Source organism: Marmota marmota, unplaced genomic scaffold, assembly GCF_001458135.2.
Source record: "Marmota marmota marmota unplaced genomic scaffold, marMar, whole genome shotgun sequence".
NCBI classification, from domain to species: domain Eukaryota; kingdom Metazoa; phylum Chordata; class Mammalia; order Rodentia; family Sciuridae; genus Marmota; species Marmota marmota.
This window is the reverse complement of record NW_026000240.1, coordinates 733188-752373: the sequence shown is the minus strand read 5'-3', so window position 1 is coordinate 752373 and position 19186 is coordinate 733188. Positions and strand designations below refer to the sequence as shown.

Sequence of the window (19186 nt, the reverse complement as noted above, 5' to 3'; positions counted from 1 at the left end):
TGTTAGAGTCTGTAAATAAGTCAAAATAACACCTGGCATTTTGCCAGGGGAATGTTAGAGTTCGTAAACAAGTCTGGATGGTGCCTGGCAAATGCCAGAGGGAGTGGTTTGAGAAGTAACAAAAGCGAGCCATTAAGTGTGGAGATTCCTTATTGGTTGACTGATGTATCTAGTTTATGCTAATTAGATAAGCTCTGTGGAATGTATAAATACTGCTCCTGTCCTGCAATAAACGGCTCCTACTCCTGCTGTATCAACGTACACAAGTTATTCGTCACCCCTCCGCTTATTTTGCCCAGCCAGCCGGGCTGTGGCATACCACTGAGCTTAACTTACTATTTCTTAAATAGCTTCTAAGTATAAGTACTCCTGCATTTTCCTTCAGACACATCACCTCTTCTTTCATAGGTGCCTGGGGCTGCCAGTTCTAGGCCGTCAGAGGATTTTGAGGTCATTGAGTTCCTCTCATTTTGTAATCTGTGATTATATCAGGTGCTCTCCGTTGTCACTGGCCTATCTGCTTTTCAGCTTCCAAAGATATATGTTTGTCCGATCTACCAGTTTCCCCAGCCTTAGGAACTATGCCATTCAAAACAAAACAACAACAACAAAAAATTATTATTATTTTGGTAGAGTTTTAGGAAAGAGTGAAATGATCTGCATGGGTCAATCTAGTCTTTTCCTGGGATCTTGGCCTCTTTAAACTATCTTATAAAATCCATAAATTCATTTAGCACCAGAGGACATACAGTATATATTTGACATATCTGATACAGTGGAATGGATATTAGACTTCCACTCTTTCCTCCAGAGACTTGAATCCACAAGCCAAGCAGTTTTGCTTATGGTTGTATGTGGACTAAATTCTGGCTTTATCTTTTACCCTCATCTGTAAAATTTATGGATAGAGTAGAGTACCTAGGAGGGTTTTAAATCAATCAGTGCATAGGAAGCATGTAATAAAGAGTTTGTACATACTGTCATTGTTATTTTTTTTGTTTGTTTGTTTGTTTTTGTACCAGGGATTGAACCCAGGGGTGCTTAACCACTGAGCCATATCCCTAGTCCTTTTTGGACTTTAAATTTTGAGACAGTCTCACTAATTTGCTTTGGGCTTCCTTAAGTTGCTGAGGCTGGCTTTGAACTTTCAATCCTTCTGCTTCTGTCTCCCGAGCCACTAGTATTACAGAGGTGCACCACCATACCATCTTCTTGAAGACCCAGTCTGTTGACTTGTGTTTCTTCAGATTTCCCCAGAATCCCTAGCTCAGAGTGAACACATATTAGGTACATGATGAGTGACTGAAGAGAGGGATGGGGTACAGGGGTTTGGCCTGGTCCCTCCCTTTAGCAGCTACCCCCACCCCACCGCCCCCAAACTAGGTGGGGCAACACTGGCTTTTTCCTGTCTGTCTTCTTATGTTGTATCACTAAATGAGATGGGGTTCCCTCTCTGGGCCCCTGAACTTCACCAGTTCCTGACCTTGGTAGGGCTTCCCCTCCATGGACAAAAAACTAGCACTCTGAACATTTGCTCTGCTCTAACTGCAGGGATCCATCCCTTATGACAACTTCTTAATGCCTTGGACTGGGTAAACTCTTTCCCCTTTCAGGATCTGAGTTTCTTCATTGGTCAAATGGATGAGAAGGATGTGATGGGTTTTAATGTGTATATCTTAAAGTCCCTGACATTTCTCTCACTCCCAATGCCCTTCTAAGCTCTGCAGCCTGCATGGGTTGCATGTTTCTAGTCCTGGGGTTTTCATGTAGACAAAGTCTGAAGGGGATGAGCAGTGTTTCTTGCAGAGTAACTGTTCTGAATCTCCTCACCACTATTCCTTTCCCCACCCCACCTCCAGGGCCCAACAATAGCTCCCTTCAGCTTTGGACTCTCGCTGTGGGGGTGGGGTGGGATGGGGTGAGGCTTGAGCCAGCAGTGGGCAGGGTAACCAGCTGGATAGCCTCTGTGCAAACCCTGGAAGAGCTCCGAGAGTGGCAAACTGCTGAGAGTTGGACTGTATCCTTCTTCCCACCTACTTTCCTCTCTTCCTTGGGTTCACTGCTGGGCCTTGGTATTGTGTTGGTGCCTGAGCAAGATGATTGGCAAGAGGAAGCTCTTGGCATCTTAGTCAAGGAACTGAACATGCATGACGTGCATGGCCATGAGACCCAGAGAGCCACAGGAATTTGTCTTCTGTCACACATTACTAGTGCTTGTGTGTGAGTGTGGGAAGTGAGGGATATCCAGGAGTACTTTAGGGTTTTCAGTATCACATCTGGATGGCAGGGTTGGCATACTACTGTTTAGCTGCTGCAGCATGAAATAGCTTCATCACATTTTCAGGACCAACTTGGGACAGATGATGAGTTCAGCACGATTTGTTGTGTTGTTCAGTAGGCCTTTACCTTCCTCTCTAAAAGTTACACCTTCTCCATTGGAGTAGGAGTAGATAAGTCATAGGAGGGGCCCTATGTCTGGTTTTCTGTACTCTGCCACACCACCCTGGCCCTCCCTGGATCCCCTTTATTCTCTTAGTAAAGCTGGGATGCCTGACAAGCCCAGACTTTCATTCTTGCATCCTGTGGCCCAACTCTTCTCTGTAGTCTGGTGAGAAGGCCCCTTAGTGAAGGCTGGTGAAGGCTTGGCTGAATTGTCCATGGGTCTGAAACAGCTTGGTGGGAGCTAAGTAGCTTAGTGGGTCTGGGACAGGAGTGGCTATTATGAGATTGACAGTTCTCTTCCCATGAAGTTGCTAGCTTTTCTGGATTAGAAATAATGGGCAGGGGCAAAGCTGAAGCAGGGGGAGGGTAACCAGTGGGTATGTATCCACTGGGGAAGTCAAGTGGAAAGAGCACAAAAGAAAAGAGGCAAACTTTCTCCATTGTTTGTCACTAAGGCTGAAGTCTTTTTATCAAACTCTCAACCAGGTCCATTGCACTTTACAATGTGTAAACCACAGTACAGGCGTTCAGTAGAATTGTATACTAATACAGAGAGTTACAGAGAGTGACTCTTTAAGAATTGGAGCATGGTGGATAATTTAACCTTTGAAATACTTTTGGTGTGCTTACACTACTCTGGTTTAAAATTTTTTTAAAAACATTTTTGTGGTGCTAGGAATTGAACTTAGGGTCTCCCCCATGCTAGTCAAGCACTCTACCACTGAGCTACATCCCCAGCCCTCTACTAACCCTTATTTATAAATGTTCTTTAACAAAAACAAACATGGGGATATACAAATAACGGTTTGGAGATAGGAAATGGGATTTTACACAAGAGATGGCATTTGATAGGGGTCTTGAATGGTATAGAGGAGTTCATTTTATAGATAAAAAGTGTCACAAATAATAGCTCAGAGGCATTAAAATTAAGGAATAAGGTATGGCTGGGGAAAAGCAAGCATTTGACTTGATTGAGACACAAGACATTTGAAATAAATGGTAGTGTGGAGGTGAAGAAATAGAGTAGATCCTGAAGGACCTTATGTGCCAACAGAGAGTTTGACTCAGAAGTATGGAAGGATGCAAGAGGGGTGATCTCAGGTCTTTTTATACTCTCACAGGACAAGAGGTGTCTCCAAAGGTTCCAGGGAGCTCCAGAGAGAAGGTGGAACCTGATTCGGAACCAGTGGGGTTCTTTGCATACATGACAGAATAGAATTTCAGCACATTACCACCAGGCACAGATGGTTTATTTAGGAAGTAGGTATACATTCAAGGGAAAGTGCGGGTCATCTTGAAAGAGATGCCTTTGGAGGTAAAGCAAGGAATATTCATTTGAGGGAGAGAGTAGGCCATCTCCAGAGTGAGAAATGTGGTCTTTGGGTTCTCAGGTCTTCTTTAAAGGAAACTTGTTGAGGGGTGGGTATGGGAAGGTATGTGGGAATGGTATCATCATTCTGGTAATCTCAATACTGGTCTGGATCATTAGGATAATGTGGTCTTCATTAGTTGATTGATAGCACTGGAAAGTCTCCTGAATTATAGATTTCCTCAAGATATCCTGCCTCTTTGCTTCATCTGTACCGGAGGGTTTAATTAATAGTGCTCAGGTAGACTTACAGATTTCCAAGGAATCTGGGAATAATAGGCCTAGAAGGGAGATAGGGTTAGAGAGTACAGACCTGGAAGAGTACGTGGAACTTCTAGATTAAAATTATTTTCTTGCCAGGTGTGGTGGCGTAGGTTTGTAATCCCAGTGGTGATGGAGGCTGAGGCAGGAGGATCATGAGTTCACAGCCAGCCTCGGCAACTTAGTGAGGCACTTAGCAACTTAATGAGACTGTGTCTCTAAATAAAATATTTTATTTTCTTGTCCTTCCTTTGGGTCTCCTTTCTACCTATTATTTCTTCTACCTCAAGATGGCAATGACAAAACAGGCAACCATGTGCCAAGTGCTATTGTAGTCATTCCCCTGCCCTCTCTCTTTTTTTTTTTTTTGGTACCAGGGATTGAATTCAGGAGAGCTTAGTCACCGAGCCATATCCCCAGTCCCTTTTGCNAGGAGGGCTCGCGACGCGGAGGCGGCCGTGAAGCGGTTGGGGTGGGGACCCCGCAGCCCCCTCCCCTAGGGGCTGAGGCGGAAGGAGCCGGGCGGGGGGCGGTGTGAGCGGGCGCCTAGGGCAGCACCATCTGGAGGGGCGGGAGCGCGCGGCCTCTCGGGGGCAGGCGAGTGCGCTGGGCTGTGGGGGCGGGGGGTCCCCGGCGGGGAGCCCAGGAGGAGCGTGGCGGGCTTAGCCCAGCGCTGCCGGAGCAACAGCCGCAACGAGTCGGGGTTCTCAGCTGGGGCCCGCAGCAGCTCCGCGGGCTGAAGCTCGGCGTGGAGGAGCAGGGCGGGGTGGGTCCGGCCGTGCAGGAGGAGGGCGGGGTGGGTCTGGGGGTACAGGAGCGGGGCGGTCGCGGGCACGAGCCCAACCTGGGAGTGGTGTGGGGGTCGACAAACGGCGTGGATTGGAGGCATTCGCCTGGGTGGAAGGGCTCGGCCGGCTGGCCTGTGGCGCAGGAGGAGGGTCTGGGGCCCCGCAAGCAACACCAGGAGAAGGGGGGAGGCAGCCCCGCAGTGCAGGAGCGGGGCGAGGCCCGCGCCGGGGTGCAGGAACGGGGGGAGGGGAGCCCACGCAGGCTGCTGCAGCAGCCTGAGCAACTGCCGGGTTTCGGGGACGGCTTCTGTGAGCGCGGGGAGGGGCTCGAAAGTTCGGGCGAGCAGGGTGAGCAGAATTGGGAGAGCTGCGGGCACCTCAGACTCGAGGCGGGGGTCCTGGGAGCGGCCCCAGCGCGCCAAGACACTCTTGAGCTGCTGGGGAGGGCCCGGCCTGTGGGCCCCCAGGGGCCTGACGGGGAAGGGCGCCTGGGAGTGCAGGAAGCAAATTGGCTGCCAGGTGTGCAGGAGGGACAGGTGGTTTGGGCTGTCCAGGAAACGTATCTGAACGGGAAGGGGTCCCAGGAGGGAGAGGGACCCCCCGAGGGGCACAGGACCCGCAGGCGCAGGCGTAGGAGGAGGTGGTAACCCGCAGGCCACCAGCTTGGCACTGGGATCCCTCCAGGGCCGAAGGGAGTGCAAGATGTAGGAGGTTGGGGATTGGGGCACAGAACAGCACTGTGAACCTGAGAGCTTCTGAAGCCATTGCCCAAGGGCAGGAAGTGGCCTGCGGGATCCTCTTCTGCTTCTTCTTCCTGGGCATCATCGAAGATTTTTCTGCAGGGAGGCAGCTGAAAGAGGCAGGTAAGGAAGCCCAGTTCTGTTCTTAGCAGGAGTTGATGTGTTTGGAAGCCCAAAAGAGGGTGCTTTCCAAACTGCTTTTGTGTTCTTTTAGGTTGACGTTTCCCTCCAGTAATGTATATAGCGAATGGAGTGATGGAGCAGCCATCTCCTAGCCTAGACTGGATAGGAGATCCTCTGGGTGGTTGCCAGGTCTGGGCAGAGGGAAAACAGGGATAGTCCCAGGTTTTAAGTTGCAGGGGAAGTAATTACCCCCTCCACCTGTCTACTGATGGAATTTGGGGGTGCCTCCACACAATAGTGTTCATGTTGTGATCAGCACAAGTTGCCTCCAGCCACTAAGAAAGGAAGAAGGCATCAGACCCTTGTAACCCTGTTGGCCACATGAGCTGAGATGTAAGTGTGGCAGCCAGTAGCTTGGGCACGAGCCTGATCTGCTCCTGCCATGAGGTCTTGTCATGGTTGATTTATACTAATGGCCCAGAGCCAAGGTTGAAAAGTGGGCAGAAGAGCAGAGAGCAACTTGTGAGGTCTTTTGTCTGAGTGGGACCTTGGGATCCCAATGTGAAAAAGGTGGGAGAGGAAGGTGTACCTGCACTGCTGCACTCTGGACTGTGTCTGTGGTGCAGGCCTTAACCTCACCCAGTGGAGATTGACAGATGGGTAGCTGTGGTGTTGTGGGCCCTGCATCCTGTAGGGCCCACTCCTGGCCCAGCCTAGAGGTGGGGCTTACAGAGGCCAGGGCCAGAGGCTAGATTTGACTTCTTATTGACCCATGTGGCCTGAATGCCAGCCCTGCTCATTCCTGGGGTGGTTTGGGGGCTTGGTTAGCAGCTTATGGGCTTTATCTTTCTAGGGCTGTTCACTCCTTTCCTGGCACTATCAGGGTTGTTGGTGGCTTCTGTAGTTCTCAGGTAGGGATGCATGCAGAGTTGCTGCCTGCTTCAGGACCTTAACCGGGACCCATGTTTGCCTCAACCTTGAGTGGCTGAGTCAGATAACTCCCAGACCCCAGTGCTCCTGAACTATACTGGGTGGAGATACAGCTTTCCTGTGGAGGCAGAGGGAGTGGTGGTGGTGGTGGTGGCTGGGACTGCTGGAGAAGCCGGTTAGCCTGCTACTCATGCAAACCCAAACTTGTCTGTCAGCTTCATCCCGTGCCTGTCACACTGCCTCCCAAACACTCACTTACCGGAAATTCAGCTGCAGTGTCCATGGTGCCTGGCTCTTCTGGAATGGCCAGAGGGGTTCTGGCTCTCTGGCTTCAGAGGAGAGAATTGTCTGTTCTAAGCACGTATACACAAGCATATATACACCTCCACCTACTTGTTTAGGTGTACTTTTTTGAATTTGTGATAGATGAAGAGAAGGAGAAAGGTTTTAGTATTAGGCTTATCTGTTTTGATTTGGTGATACCATTGATTCCTAGTTCTGTAACCTTGGGTAAGATAACATCTCTGGGTTTGTTTCCTTGTCTATTCAGTGGGCCATGACTCCTTCAGAGTTCTGAGTGCAGTGGTACCTGCCTGGTTTCCACCTCTCAGAATCTCTGATCAGCAACAGATGTTGGGGAGACAGGATCATATCTCTTAAGTCTGAGATTACCACCCTGCTCTGTGCTTATTCTGGAAGATGTTTTCTTTTTTTTTGTTCTTAATAAGCTTTATTAAGGTATAATGACATGGTAAACTGAACATACTTAAAACATACAATATACAATTTAATTAGTTCAACGTTGTGTGTATCCTTTGAAGCCATCACCATTAACAAGGTAGTGAATATGCCCAGGGTTTTTTTTTTTTGTTTTTTTTTTGTCCTTAGGAATTCATTTCACCTCTCTTCTGTTGTTCCATCCTCAGGTAATACACTGATCTGCTTTCTGTCAATCTGAGTTTGTAGTATCTAGCATTTTGTGTACATGGAAATCAAATGGCATGTGCCCTTTTTAGGGTCTGGCTTTTGCGTATTAACTTTTGAAATTCATCCTCATTGTTGCATATATCAGAGGTTTATCCTCTTATTGCTGAGTATGCTGTTGCACGCATATGCCACAGTATCTATTCATTTACCTGTTGGATTGTTTTCAGTTTTGGGTATTACAAATAAAGCTTCTATGAACATTTATCTTAGTCTTTGTTTAGATATATGGTGTTTTTTTCCTCTTGGGTAAATCTCCAGGACTGTAATGATTGGATCATATAGCAGGATAGTAGGTAAACATTTAGCTCTCAAGAAACTGGCATATTGATCACATTTCCCCATTAATTTGTACAATTTTTGTTTTTATGAAGTAGTTAAATAAATTTATTTATTTTTTGTTCTGTATGTGTTTATTTCTTTATTAAATCATAAATTTAATTTTTACAAATTTTAAAATAAATGAAAAAATACCTAGAATTAAAAGAGGTATGAGAGGGTTGGGATTGTTGCTCAGTGGTTGAGCACTCGCATGTGTGAGGCACTGGTTTAGATTCTCAGCACAGCATATAAATAAATGAATAAAATAAAGGCCCATCAACAACTAAAAGAATATTTAAAAAAAACCAAAACTGGGCATGGTGGCACATGCTTGTAGTCTAGGCTGAGGCAGGAAGATGGCTTGAGCCCGGTAGCTCAGAGCCTGCCTGGACAGCCCGGTAAAACCCCAGCTCAAAACAAAAAACTGCAGGACTGTTTTCCAAAGTGGTTGAACAATTTGGTATACAACCAGCACTTCATATGGTTAGTCTCTTTAATTTTAGACATTCTAATGTGTCTGTAATGGTATCTGATTATAGTTTCAGTTTGTATTTCCTTAATGACTAATGCTGAACATCTTTTCATGTCCTTATTTTCAAACTACAGTTTTGGTGATGTGTCTCTTCAGATTGTTTACCCATTTCTAATTGTGTGTTTTTTATAATGTTAAGTTTTGAAAAGTTTTTTTTTAAAGATTTATTTTTTAGTTATAGGAGGACACAATATCTTTATTTTATTTTTATGTGATGCTGAGGATCGAACCCAGTGCCTCATGCATGGTAGGCGAGTGCTCTACCTCTGAGCCACAACCCCCCAGTTCCTTGAAAAGATTTTTGTATTCTGGATATAAGCCCTTTGTTAGGTATCTGTTTTGCAAATCTTTCAGTTTGTAGTTTGCAACTTAATTCTCTTAACATTGTGTTTTTGAAGAGAAGGTTTTATGTTTTTGTTTTGGGTGGTACTGGGGATTGAATCCAGGGATACTCTTTCACTGAGCTACATCCTCAGTCCTTTTTATTTTTTATTTTGAAACAGGATCTTGCTAAGTTACTTAGGGCCTCGCTAAGTTGCCAAGGCTGGCCTCAAACTTGCAATCCTCCTGCCTCAGTCTTCTGAGTCACTGGAGTGACAGGTGTGTGCTATCATGCCTGGCTTAATTTTTTTTTTAATGGCTTTTTAATCTTTAAAATCTGCTTTATTGTTATTTGTTTTGTGGTAATAGGGGTTGAACTTGGTGTACTCTACATCCCCAGATCTTTTAATTTTTTATTCTGAGATAGGTCTCACTAAATTGCCCAGGCTGTTTTTTTTTTCTTTTTTTGGGGGGGTGGGGGGTTACTGGGGGGTTGAACTCAGGGGCACTCGACCACTGAGCCTATTCCCAGCCCTATTTTGTGTTTTTATTTAGAGGCAGGATCTCACTGAGTTTTTTAGTGCCTCGCTGTTGATGAGGCTGGCTTTGAACTTGTGATCTTCCTGTCTCAGCCTCCTGAGCTGCTGGGATTACAGACTGGTTTTGAATTTGTGATTCTTTTGCCTCAGCCTCCCATGTAGCTAGGATTGTATGTGTGCCACCATGCCCAGCTTAAAAGCTATTTTAATTGTGGTGAATATATATAATATAAATTTACCATTTTAATGTTTTTTTTTTAATGTGCTGTTCAGTGGTATTGAAACGTTTATAATATTTTATCTTGAATAATTGAAATTCTGTACCCAATTCCAGGCAACCACTCATTCTACTTTCTTTCTGTCTTTATAAGTTTGCCTACTCTAGGTGATTCATGGGAGTAGAATCATATAGTATCATCAAATAGTATTTCTATTTTGTGACTGGCTTGTTTTACTTAGCATAAATTCATTTATGTTGTAGCATGTCAGAATTTTTTTTTTTAAGGCTGAACAATTCTATCAGTATTCCACATTTTGATTATCTATTAATGCATTTATAGATATTTGGGTTACATATACCTTTTAGCTCTTGTCAATAATACTTCCATAAGATGATATTGTTTTACATTTCAGTATATTGTTCCTGATAGATAAATACTTTTTCTTCTGTCTCTCCTCCCTTCTCTCCTTCCTTCCCCCTCCTTTTCTTGGTATTAGGGATTGAGCCCAGGGCACTCAGCATCTGAGCTATGTCCCCCAGCCTTTTAGAGCTTTGTCCCCTTTTTAATTTTGAGACATGTTCTCACTGGGTTGCAGAGGCTAGTCTTGAACTTGATATCTTCCTGCCTTAACCTCCCAAGTTGCTGGGATTACAGGTCTGTGCTGCTGCACCTAACATAAATACTATTGATTTTTTGATATGGAACTTGAATCCTGCAACCTTGCTAAACTGACTTATTCTCGTAGATTTTTTGGTAGCTTCCAGAATCTACATAAATCATCATGCCATCTGCTAATAAAAACAGTTTTACTTCTTTCTGATCTTTATACCTGTTACTACTTCTTTTTTTTTTTTAATTGATTTTATTTTTTAACTACATGACAGCAGAATGCATTATGTTACTTCTTTTTCTTACTTGATTGCACTGGCTAGATCCTCTGGTGCAGTGTTTTTTGTTGTTGTGGTTGTTTTTGTGGTTTTTTTTGTATAGAGGATGTAACCCAGGATCATTTTACCACTGAGCCACATCCCCATCCCTTTTTAAATTTTACACTAAGTTGCTTAAGGCCTTGCTAAGTTGCTGAGGCTGGTTTTTGAACTCGGGATCTTTTTGCCTCATACTCCCCAGCTGTTGCCATGCAGGTGTGTACCACTGAGAGTTTTAATCGGGAAAGAATGTTATTTTTGTGTGTGTGTGTGTGTGTGTGTGTGCCTTTCAAAATGATATTGGATTCTGTCTTCTAGTTTTTTAGCATGGTGAATTACACTGAATAGTTTTTCAAATGTTAACCTCATATTTCTGGGACAAACTCCACTTGGTTATGCTATAATTTATATTATAACTATCTGTGTATGTAAGTGGATTATGAGCCCTATTTGGAATTTTATTTAGAGACAGGGTCTCACTGAATTGCTTAGTGCCTTGCTGTTGCTGAGGCTGGCTTTGAACTCAAAATCCTCCTGCCTCAGCCTCCTGAGCCACTGTGATTACACGAATGCACCACTGCACCGGGCAAGTCATTGACTCTTCAACAACTCTGTGAGGGAGATTTTGTTTATCCACACTTTACAGAAAGAAATTGAAATTTAGGGGTTAAGTGATTTGCCCAAAAGTTGTTCATCTATAAAGTGTGAAATTAAGATTTTGGCTCAGGTCTGTGTGATTTCTAATCCCAGGGGAATTGATTAGGGGGAATACTGAGGTTGAAACAACATGATTTTGTAGTGGCCTGGTGGAAGAGGAGGTAAAGGAAGGAGGAGTCCTGGCTGGATATGGGTAGTATGGCTTCTGACCTGAGTTGGCTTGTGATGCTTTCAGTCAGGATACAGGAGCAGGATTAGCAGAGCTCAAGGGGGTGATGATGAGCTCAGTTTGTGCTACAGATTGTGACACTTGTGCAGCCTCCCGATGGAACCATCCTGTAAATGTCTGGAAATGTGAGGCGAGAGCTTTAGAAGCTCAGGATTGGAGGTAGTCAGCATAGGGTGGAAATAGGATCCTTGGGAGTAGAGGAATTGCTCCCCAGAAGTAGATCATCCTTTAACAAGAGAATAAAGGGTGAGGTCAAAAGTCTTAGGAAATAGCAACAGCTAAGCAAGGTGAAGAGACTTTAAGGCCTAGCACTGCCTGCAAACACATTTTAGCCTTGCCTGCCCTCAGGACGTCAGTGGCCAGGCTCCCCATGGAAAGGAGTGGACCCCATGTAATGGAGATGAAGAGGGTGTGGACAGCTATGTTGTGTGTCTGAATCACTCCCTTCTCATCCTTGGCCCCTGACCAGCCTCCTCCTGACCAGTATGATGTAAGACCAGGCTGACCTGAAGGTGCAGGGTTGCCTGGTACATTTCCCTTTGGGATGAGGTTCGGAGAGAATCCTTCCTGGCTGTGGTCCAGAAGCTTGGGCCCTGCATAGAGGTGAGTTAAGGCTAACTGAACTTGGTGGGGCTCACATGGGGAGGCAAGATAACTCTCTGGCAATGGGGTGGTGAGGGGGAACTGAAAGTCCTCCTGTCTTCTCCATGTGTTTTTATTCCTCTGGGCTTGGAGAAGAGGGAGGCAGAGGTAGGAGAGGGCCAGTTTGGAGTAAGGTTGGCATATATTCCCAAGAATATGATAGCTTGTTTTGGAAAAATCTCTTGGCCGGAAATTGCATGTCATGTCTGCTCCTCAGTGTGGATATGCCACTTCATTGATGGTGTTGGAGAGCCTCTGGAGAGGGGAGTGGACAGCAGACTTAGGCTGTCCCTAGTTACTCCTGACTCCCTTTAGTTACGTGGCGTGGAGTGATAAAGGGGTAAATAAAAACCAGAGGGGTGTACATGTGGGGTGTTCCCTGATTCCCAGAGGTGGTTTAACTCTTGTAGGTGTCACAAGATGGTGTTGGGAGGTAGGATTTCTATGGGGATGAGGCAGGGAGAAAACAAGAAGGGAGAATGGATTGGATCAGAACTTTTATCCAACTAGGGCAAGAAGGGGTAGATGTGGCATTTTCAGCTTTCCTTATTTCACAGCTTGGTGGCTTTGGGTTCTGCAGCCATAGGTGTTCCCAAGACTAGTTTCTCTCCATGGCTGTGATAAGATACCAAGGAGCTTCTGTACAGAATAAAACCATGTGTTCTGGACCCCCTGCCTGGCAAGAGTACTGCCCATACCCCATCAAGCTTTAAGATGAGGAGTGAGCCTATTGTAAACTCACCCAGTGCCCTCCTGGGGTCTCTTTCCTCAACCTGGAAGCTGAGTGGAGAAGGGGATGTCTTATTTTTTTTTCCTCTGCCCCAACCCAGGGAGGAGTGAAGGTATCCTGATCTCAGCCCTAAGTACCTAGTAGGAAAGAGTCAGTGGATGCTTCAGATGCTATTAGAATGAGAGGGTGTGTGTTAGCACCTTGGGACCCTGGGGGCTAGAGGGAGAGGAGGAGCCTCTACAGTGGAACTTCCTGTGTTGGCTGGCCATGGCCTCACCCCAGGGCTGGGTGAGGCACCCCTGCGTGGGCATGTGTTGGAGCATTTCTTCCAACGCTTCTGGAGTTACTCTGAAGTCGGAGAGGAACTTCAGTATGAAGGCCTGCCCTGTACTCCCAGGTGCAGAGGAGAGGGTGAGGTCAAGGCCTGCAAAGATGAGGCACAGGCTGAGGCAGGTCAGGGTGGGTGGGCCGCTGTCTCCCTCCAGTGTGGGAGTTGTGGCTTGCATGATTGAGTGAGGAGTGGCTTGGTGGGGTTCCTGATTGGAACTACACAAGTTGAGCAGTTGGGCTCCTGGCATTCTTGGAGCAGAGTAGAAGCTGAGGCAGGTGGAGGAATAGGTTTCAGGCCCCAGGATGTCTAGAAAGAAGGAACTCTGGTCTAGTTGCAATGGACACTTTTCTTCTGTGGTGTCTTAGATTTGGACCCCCCTTATCATGGGATATGGGGGTGCTTGTATTCCAGAGGACCTAATTAGTTGCTCTGAATTCCTGGAGGTGGGTCAAGGACTGAGAAGAGCTGTGGTTCTGTGATCAGTGAGGGTTGGGCCTCCGCGCTGTCTTTCTTGAGGATCATACCTGGCAAAGCTAGCTTGCTGTTTTATTGGCTGGGGCAGGGCAGAGGGGAGCAGTGCTGCACAGTCGAATGGAGGCTGTGGACAGGATTGGGGAAGGGGACAGAGGCAGACCCTGCAGGAGAGTCTCCAGCCACCCTTCTTGGACCTAAAGCTATAAGGTATGGGGCCGGGTGTGGTGGACTGGAGCCATTTCCCAGCTGAGGCTCTTTAGCAATCCCTGCCCTCTTGGAGGATGCTCGAGGCCCATCCCCCCTGGACACAAGCAGTGACGCTGGCGCTGCCGTTGGATGGGCGGGAGCTGCAGGCGGGAGCTGCAGGCGGCTGCTGCTTCCCTCCCTGGCCTAACGCTGAAATTTGGGCTTCATGGGGGAGAGATCTGCTTACCAGCGCCTGGCTGGGAGTGAGGAGGGACAGCAGGTAATGGGAACACCTAGGTAATAGTCAGGTACCTGAGGCCCAAGCCGCATCATAAGCGGTGAGCAGAGGCCCAACCCTGCACTGTGCAGCAACCTCCTAGGAGTATAGTGTCTGTGTTTCTGGGCCTGGGACCCATCCTGGGGGCTAGGAGACTGGGTAAAGAATGATGATGTATGAATGTGCACGTGTGTGTGCATGCGGGTGTGCATGCATGTGTGGAGGAGGGAGCAGTGGTTGAACGGGTGATGTTAGTGGTGAATTGCTGATGCTAGCCTTTGCCATGGTGTGCATAGGTCCCCTGGGACTCAAGCTGCCTTTTGGGCTTTCTGTAATGCCCCCTAGGATCCTAGGAAGCAAGCACTGCTGGGGTTCAAGTTCAGTCTTCTATGGGAACCTTGTCTGTGTATCCTGGGCATACCTATTTACAGCTTATTGAGTATATATATCAAGTTAACGACCCTGTAGCTTTGGAAAATGTGGTCACTGTTTATGGGGCTTCTTCCCTTCCATTTGAGATCAAGCATTTTTTCTCTTAGCCAGCAGGGGGCAGTAGCTGATAGGAGAAAGGGAATATGCTGGAGAGTTTTGAGGCAGAAAGTGTGGGGCTGTTGCCTATGACTAGGAGTAAGGTGTTCAGGAATGGACCTGGCTCTTACCCCCAATATACATTGCTTCTCTTTACAGCCCTCTACAGCTTTGTTTTTGGAAAAGCTGCTAGAACTTGTTCTTACTGTACACCTAAGAAAAGTGTCAGACCAGGTGTGGTGGCCCACACCTGTAATTCCAGCTACTCTGGAAGCTGAGGCAGGAGGGTCGCAAATTAGAAGCTAGCCTCAGCAACTTAGCAAGACTGTGCCCTAAAATAAATAAGTAAATAAGGTATGTGTGTGTGTGTTTACTTATTTATTTAAATTTTTATTTTTATTTATATTAATTTGGTGCTGAGGATCGACCCAGGGCCTCACTTGTGCTAGGCGCACGCTGCACCACTGAGCCACAACCCCAGCCCAAATAAGTTATATTTTAAAAGGACTATGGATGCTTCCCTGGGTTTAATTAATCCCTAGTAATAAAAACAGGGAAGGGGTCAGGCATAGAATTCTGGTGGATTTTTGGTGCACATCTTTTTGGGATGACTAGAATTTTTAATCTGGCTGTTCTGATCCAATACCCCCATCTTGCAGTAGAGGGAATCCTGTTTAGGTTATCTCCTAACCACAGGTCACTGGGTCTCCTTCAAGGTGGTACGTGATAGATGGTAGTAGGCTACTCCAGTCTGAGGATGTGGTCTGCTAGCTTATGGGAAAAAGTAATTATCCAGGTAACTTCATTCTGACTTTTCTTGTCCATTAGCTCTGACCTACCTCTCTGACTAGTTATTCACTTGGACTGAGGGGAGGCTGTACCTTGCTGTCCATAGCTTTATGTGGTAAATGACAGGGAGAGGGAAAGAAGTACTGACGGTTGCCTACCCCCATCAGAATAGGAAATGACTGTTCCTGCAGAAACCCCCAGGAATGTTAAGCAGTATAAGAGGCCTTTGAAAAAGAGCCTGGGATGCTGAATCCCTAAAACTCTTAACCCCAGCTGCTTACCCTGCCAGCCAGCTGGGGTTCCCTGAACTGATGACCAGCTGAATAGGGACAAGAGATCAGTGTGCAAGAAAAAGGGGCTCCTCAGGCATGGCCAGGGGGGATGGGGAGCAGGAAAGGACTTCTTGCAGCTGTCAGGTGTGTTTGGGGGCCGTAATGAGGGGTTTGTAAGAGCAGCTGGCTCCCTTTGAGAAGGGGCAGAGGGACCATTTGTCAGCTCTAGGAACATGGGGGGCCTATGGGGACTTGATATAGTGTGTCCAGTCCTCTTAAACTGTCTGTTTTCTCTGTGGGGTGCTATACAAGAGGTATCTTGTAGCCTGGGATCCTATAGCTTTGGTACATGCATCCCAGCAGAGGTCTGGGGACATATTTGTTTGAGACCTTTGCCAGCTGGGAAGGAGGCACCCTGCATTTTGCAGGCAGACAAGGCAGTCCTAGGGTAGGGGGTGGAGATCTTCACACTCCCCCCGCCCTTGCTCTTGGCTGGACTGCCCCACTCTGGCAAGCTGTGGGCCTCCTATTTCCGTCGGGCACCAGGGTAACAGGGCGACATTAGGGACTGAGCCAGGAGACGCCCAGCCAAGACTGGGACTTGGGGATGGGGGAGGGTTCCTGAAGGATCAATCTGCAGGGTCCGGCAAAGATTCTGGGGTTCATGATCCCTATTCAGGTTATATTCTATTCACCAGTCCTAGATAAGCTCTATGGGGGCCTCCAACCCCTTGTCCACACATGCTATTTGAGTCACATAACCCGCACCATGAAATCCCAGGAGTTGTCTGCAACTGTGAGGGCAGCAGTGGAAGCCAGAGACAGGGGGCCTTGTGTATGGGGTGGCAGGGGGGCCAGTGCGGGTGGCTGAGAGGAAGAGTCCCCCCTCCCATTCCTGCCGTCCTCTTGGCAGTGATTCAGAAAGGTCCTTTTTCAGCCAGTGTCAGAGCTGCTCAGCTGGGAAGGGAGGGAGGAGGGAAGGCGGGCAGACAGGCAGGCAGCAGTCGGGTGGGGGAGCCAGGGAGTAGGGCTGGAGCTGTGGCCACTGCACTGGAGAGAAGACAGAAACAGACAGGACCCAGGCTGCAGCCAGTTGTAGAAGTACAGCGGGGCTTGCAGTAAATCAGAGGGGACTACTCTGTTCTTCTGCCCCATTTCTCATACTCATCCCCCGTGTGAGATTTGGGGGACTTGGAAGAGACCTCTGGTCAACTTCCCTCTGGGCAGAGCATAAAACTCAGGAGCTGAGGCCCTTGTTCGCCCATTCCCAGGCCACAGCCCCATTGACCTGATCAGAGTTGAGTTCTGTGGAGATGCCGGCAGCTCCAGCTCGTCGGTTCCCTGGCCTAGAGCTCTCCTTCCCTCTCCTGGCCAGACTGCGGCGACGGCTGTACACAGTGAGTGGGGGGCTAGGGTTGGACTGGCTGGGACAGGGGCAGCTCCTCATCAGCAGCACTTTACTGAGGGGCATAGGAAAACTGGGGATGTTGTAGAACACCTCCTGTGAGGGCTTCAGTGGGGGTTCTGGGCTAAGTGGTCTTTCCTTCAAATCTGCTACATTCATTCTGATTTGTATGTGTTAGAAAAGTAGAAGCGGGAGCCCGCTCAAGTGTGTGCTTGTATGTCAGCTGCACGTGTCAGACACACGTATGCAAAATCTACCCCATGCTGGGGGCCAGGCACACGCAGAATTGGACTGTCTGAGCTGGAGGAAGTTGTGGCAATACTCTGCTTCCACAGACAAAGAAATGGGCTGGAGGTGGAGATAGGAGAGGGGAGGTAAACTGTCCAGGGTCACCCTGGGCTTAGCAGCAAAGACAGGACTGGGACCCTGACTCCTTTCTTCTCACTGGGATCCCAGTGTTCTTCCCAGTCTTCCCACACACCCCCTACGCAGCCATCCTGTTCTTTAGGCTGGGGAGCAGGGTGGGGGGTGTCCAGCTGAGCAATTTTTTAGCTGGTGTTTCAGGAAAAGGGTACAGACCAGGCTGTGCTTTCTAAGTAGCTTCAGGATAGGCCCTCTGGGTTTTCCTCAGCCTTGATCACCCATGGCATGACTTTGAGCTGCTTTCCAGAGCCCAGAGGAGGGTAGGAATAGGAGAGCCTGGGGCCCTGGAACTTGGTTGAAGGAAAGGAGAGGAAGGGACCTATAGACTGCTTGCCCTGGTGTGGCAAACTTCTTGAGGCTTATCTGTATCACCAGTGGGACCACTTTGCTCCAGGGATAAGGCAGTGATGATGGAAATGGTGGTGGGCTCTGCTTGGCCTGGCTACAGGGAGACCTGCCCGGGCCAGTGGTTTTCACACTGTACCTTTGGGCTTTATTCTGGGAAGCATTGATGCTCATCCACTTAAATGTCAAGCCCCCATTTTTGCAAGCAGATATTTTTGCTGAGGATAACAAGTTAATACAGTTAAAAGTTTAGTAAGCATAGTTTTGAAGTGTTGTATTTAAAAAAAATCTTACTCTTCTTAAATACAATAGAAATGTAACCAGTTTACTGTATGTAGTATCAGATAATCATAATGCCAACTTTACTATTTATGAGAAATAAAATGGAAGTAGTTGACAATATTTTATGTATTCAGTATACACCTGTATACTGAACACATAAAATATTGAACAGCATAAGAAGTTGTCAGATTCTAGGACCTCAGGAAGACAATGTCTACAAGTGCTGACAGGAAAGTTTTGAAATAAGGGTGGATTGCCTTCACTGACATTTTTCTAAATAGTAGGCTTTTACTATGTTATTGAATAAAGCAAAATCTAATCTTCTTTCAGTTTACATAGTAGTTTCATTCAAGAAAAACTCAGTGCATATTGAAACTATGAAAATACTTTCTTATACCTGTGTAAAATGGAATTAGTCTAGGTGTGGAGGATTATGAATGTTTTCTACCTGCAGGAATTAAGTTATGTGGGTTTGGGACAGTGTTTATGACGGTCCTGTGCACTGCAGGATAACTCATGTTTGTATCCTCCAGACACCCACTAAATGTCGCAGTATCCCCCACCCAACATTGTAACAACCAAAAATGTCCCCTAGAGGGATGTGCTTCCCTATGACAACCATCCAAATAAAGGGTTACAGCTTTAAGTTTGGAAACCACCCGGCTGGCCCAGCTGCCTGGCTCAGTTGCCTTGGTGGAAAAGCCAGGGTTTGAACTGAGGGCTTCTCATTCCCATTTGTCACTCTTTGTGTTGCTCTAAGCTGCCTGGGAAAGTCTGAGCTCTTGGCACTGAGTTGGCAGGACCACTGGGAACTGTGGGGGCAGGAGGCTCATGCTGGGCCTGGGTTGTGAGTGCCTGTTTCTCTTGGTGCATCTTATTGTGCTGAGAGCTGGGGATGAGGCCACCGCTAGGTTGTGAAGGGAGAATTGCTTGGCCCTCAGCCGGACAGCTGGCCTTTTCCCTCCTGCCTGTATTCCTCACTGGAAATGCAGTAATGGTCAGGGGCTGGCCTGACGGACCTGTTTTACTTGGACAGGGTTGGGCCTGCTGTCTGGTAGGTCAGCCTGTTTAGTTTTGAAGGTGCCACTGGCCTTTTTCTCTGGGTCTGAGAGTGTAGGT

The 19186-nt window shown here is 47.3% G+C and overlaps 1 protein-coding gene across 21 annotated transcripts in view; it reads left to right on the top strand.

The window, feature by feature from the left end:
* The first annotated feature begins 5161 nt into the window (after positions 1-5161).
* Positions 5162-19186, top strand: part of Tnk2 (tyrosine kinase non receptor 2) — a 37308-nt gene continuing 23283 nt past the window's right edge. For 5 of the 21 annotated variants that reach the window (XM_048794526.1, XM_048794519.1, XM_048794518.1 and 2 more), the window contains exon 1: positions 19103-19121. Coding sequence is in view for 10 of the 21 variants with exons in the window: in XM_015486806.2 (XP_015342292.1) it covers positions 16926-17009 (84 nt within the window). In the remaining 11 variants the exon portion in view is untranslated. Of the gene's footprint in view, positions 5724-13810; positions 14027-16883; positions 17010-19102; positions 19122-19186 lie in introns of those variants that run through there. The other 16 variants (XM_048794530.1, XM_048794520.1, XM_048794512.1 and 13 more) reach the window with 10 other exon arrangements.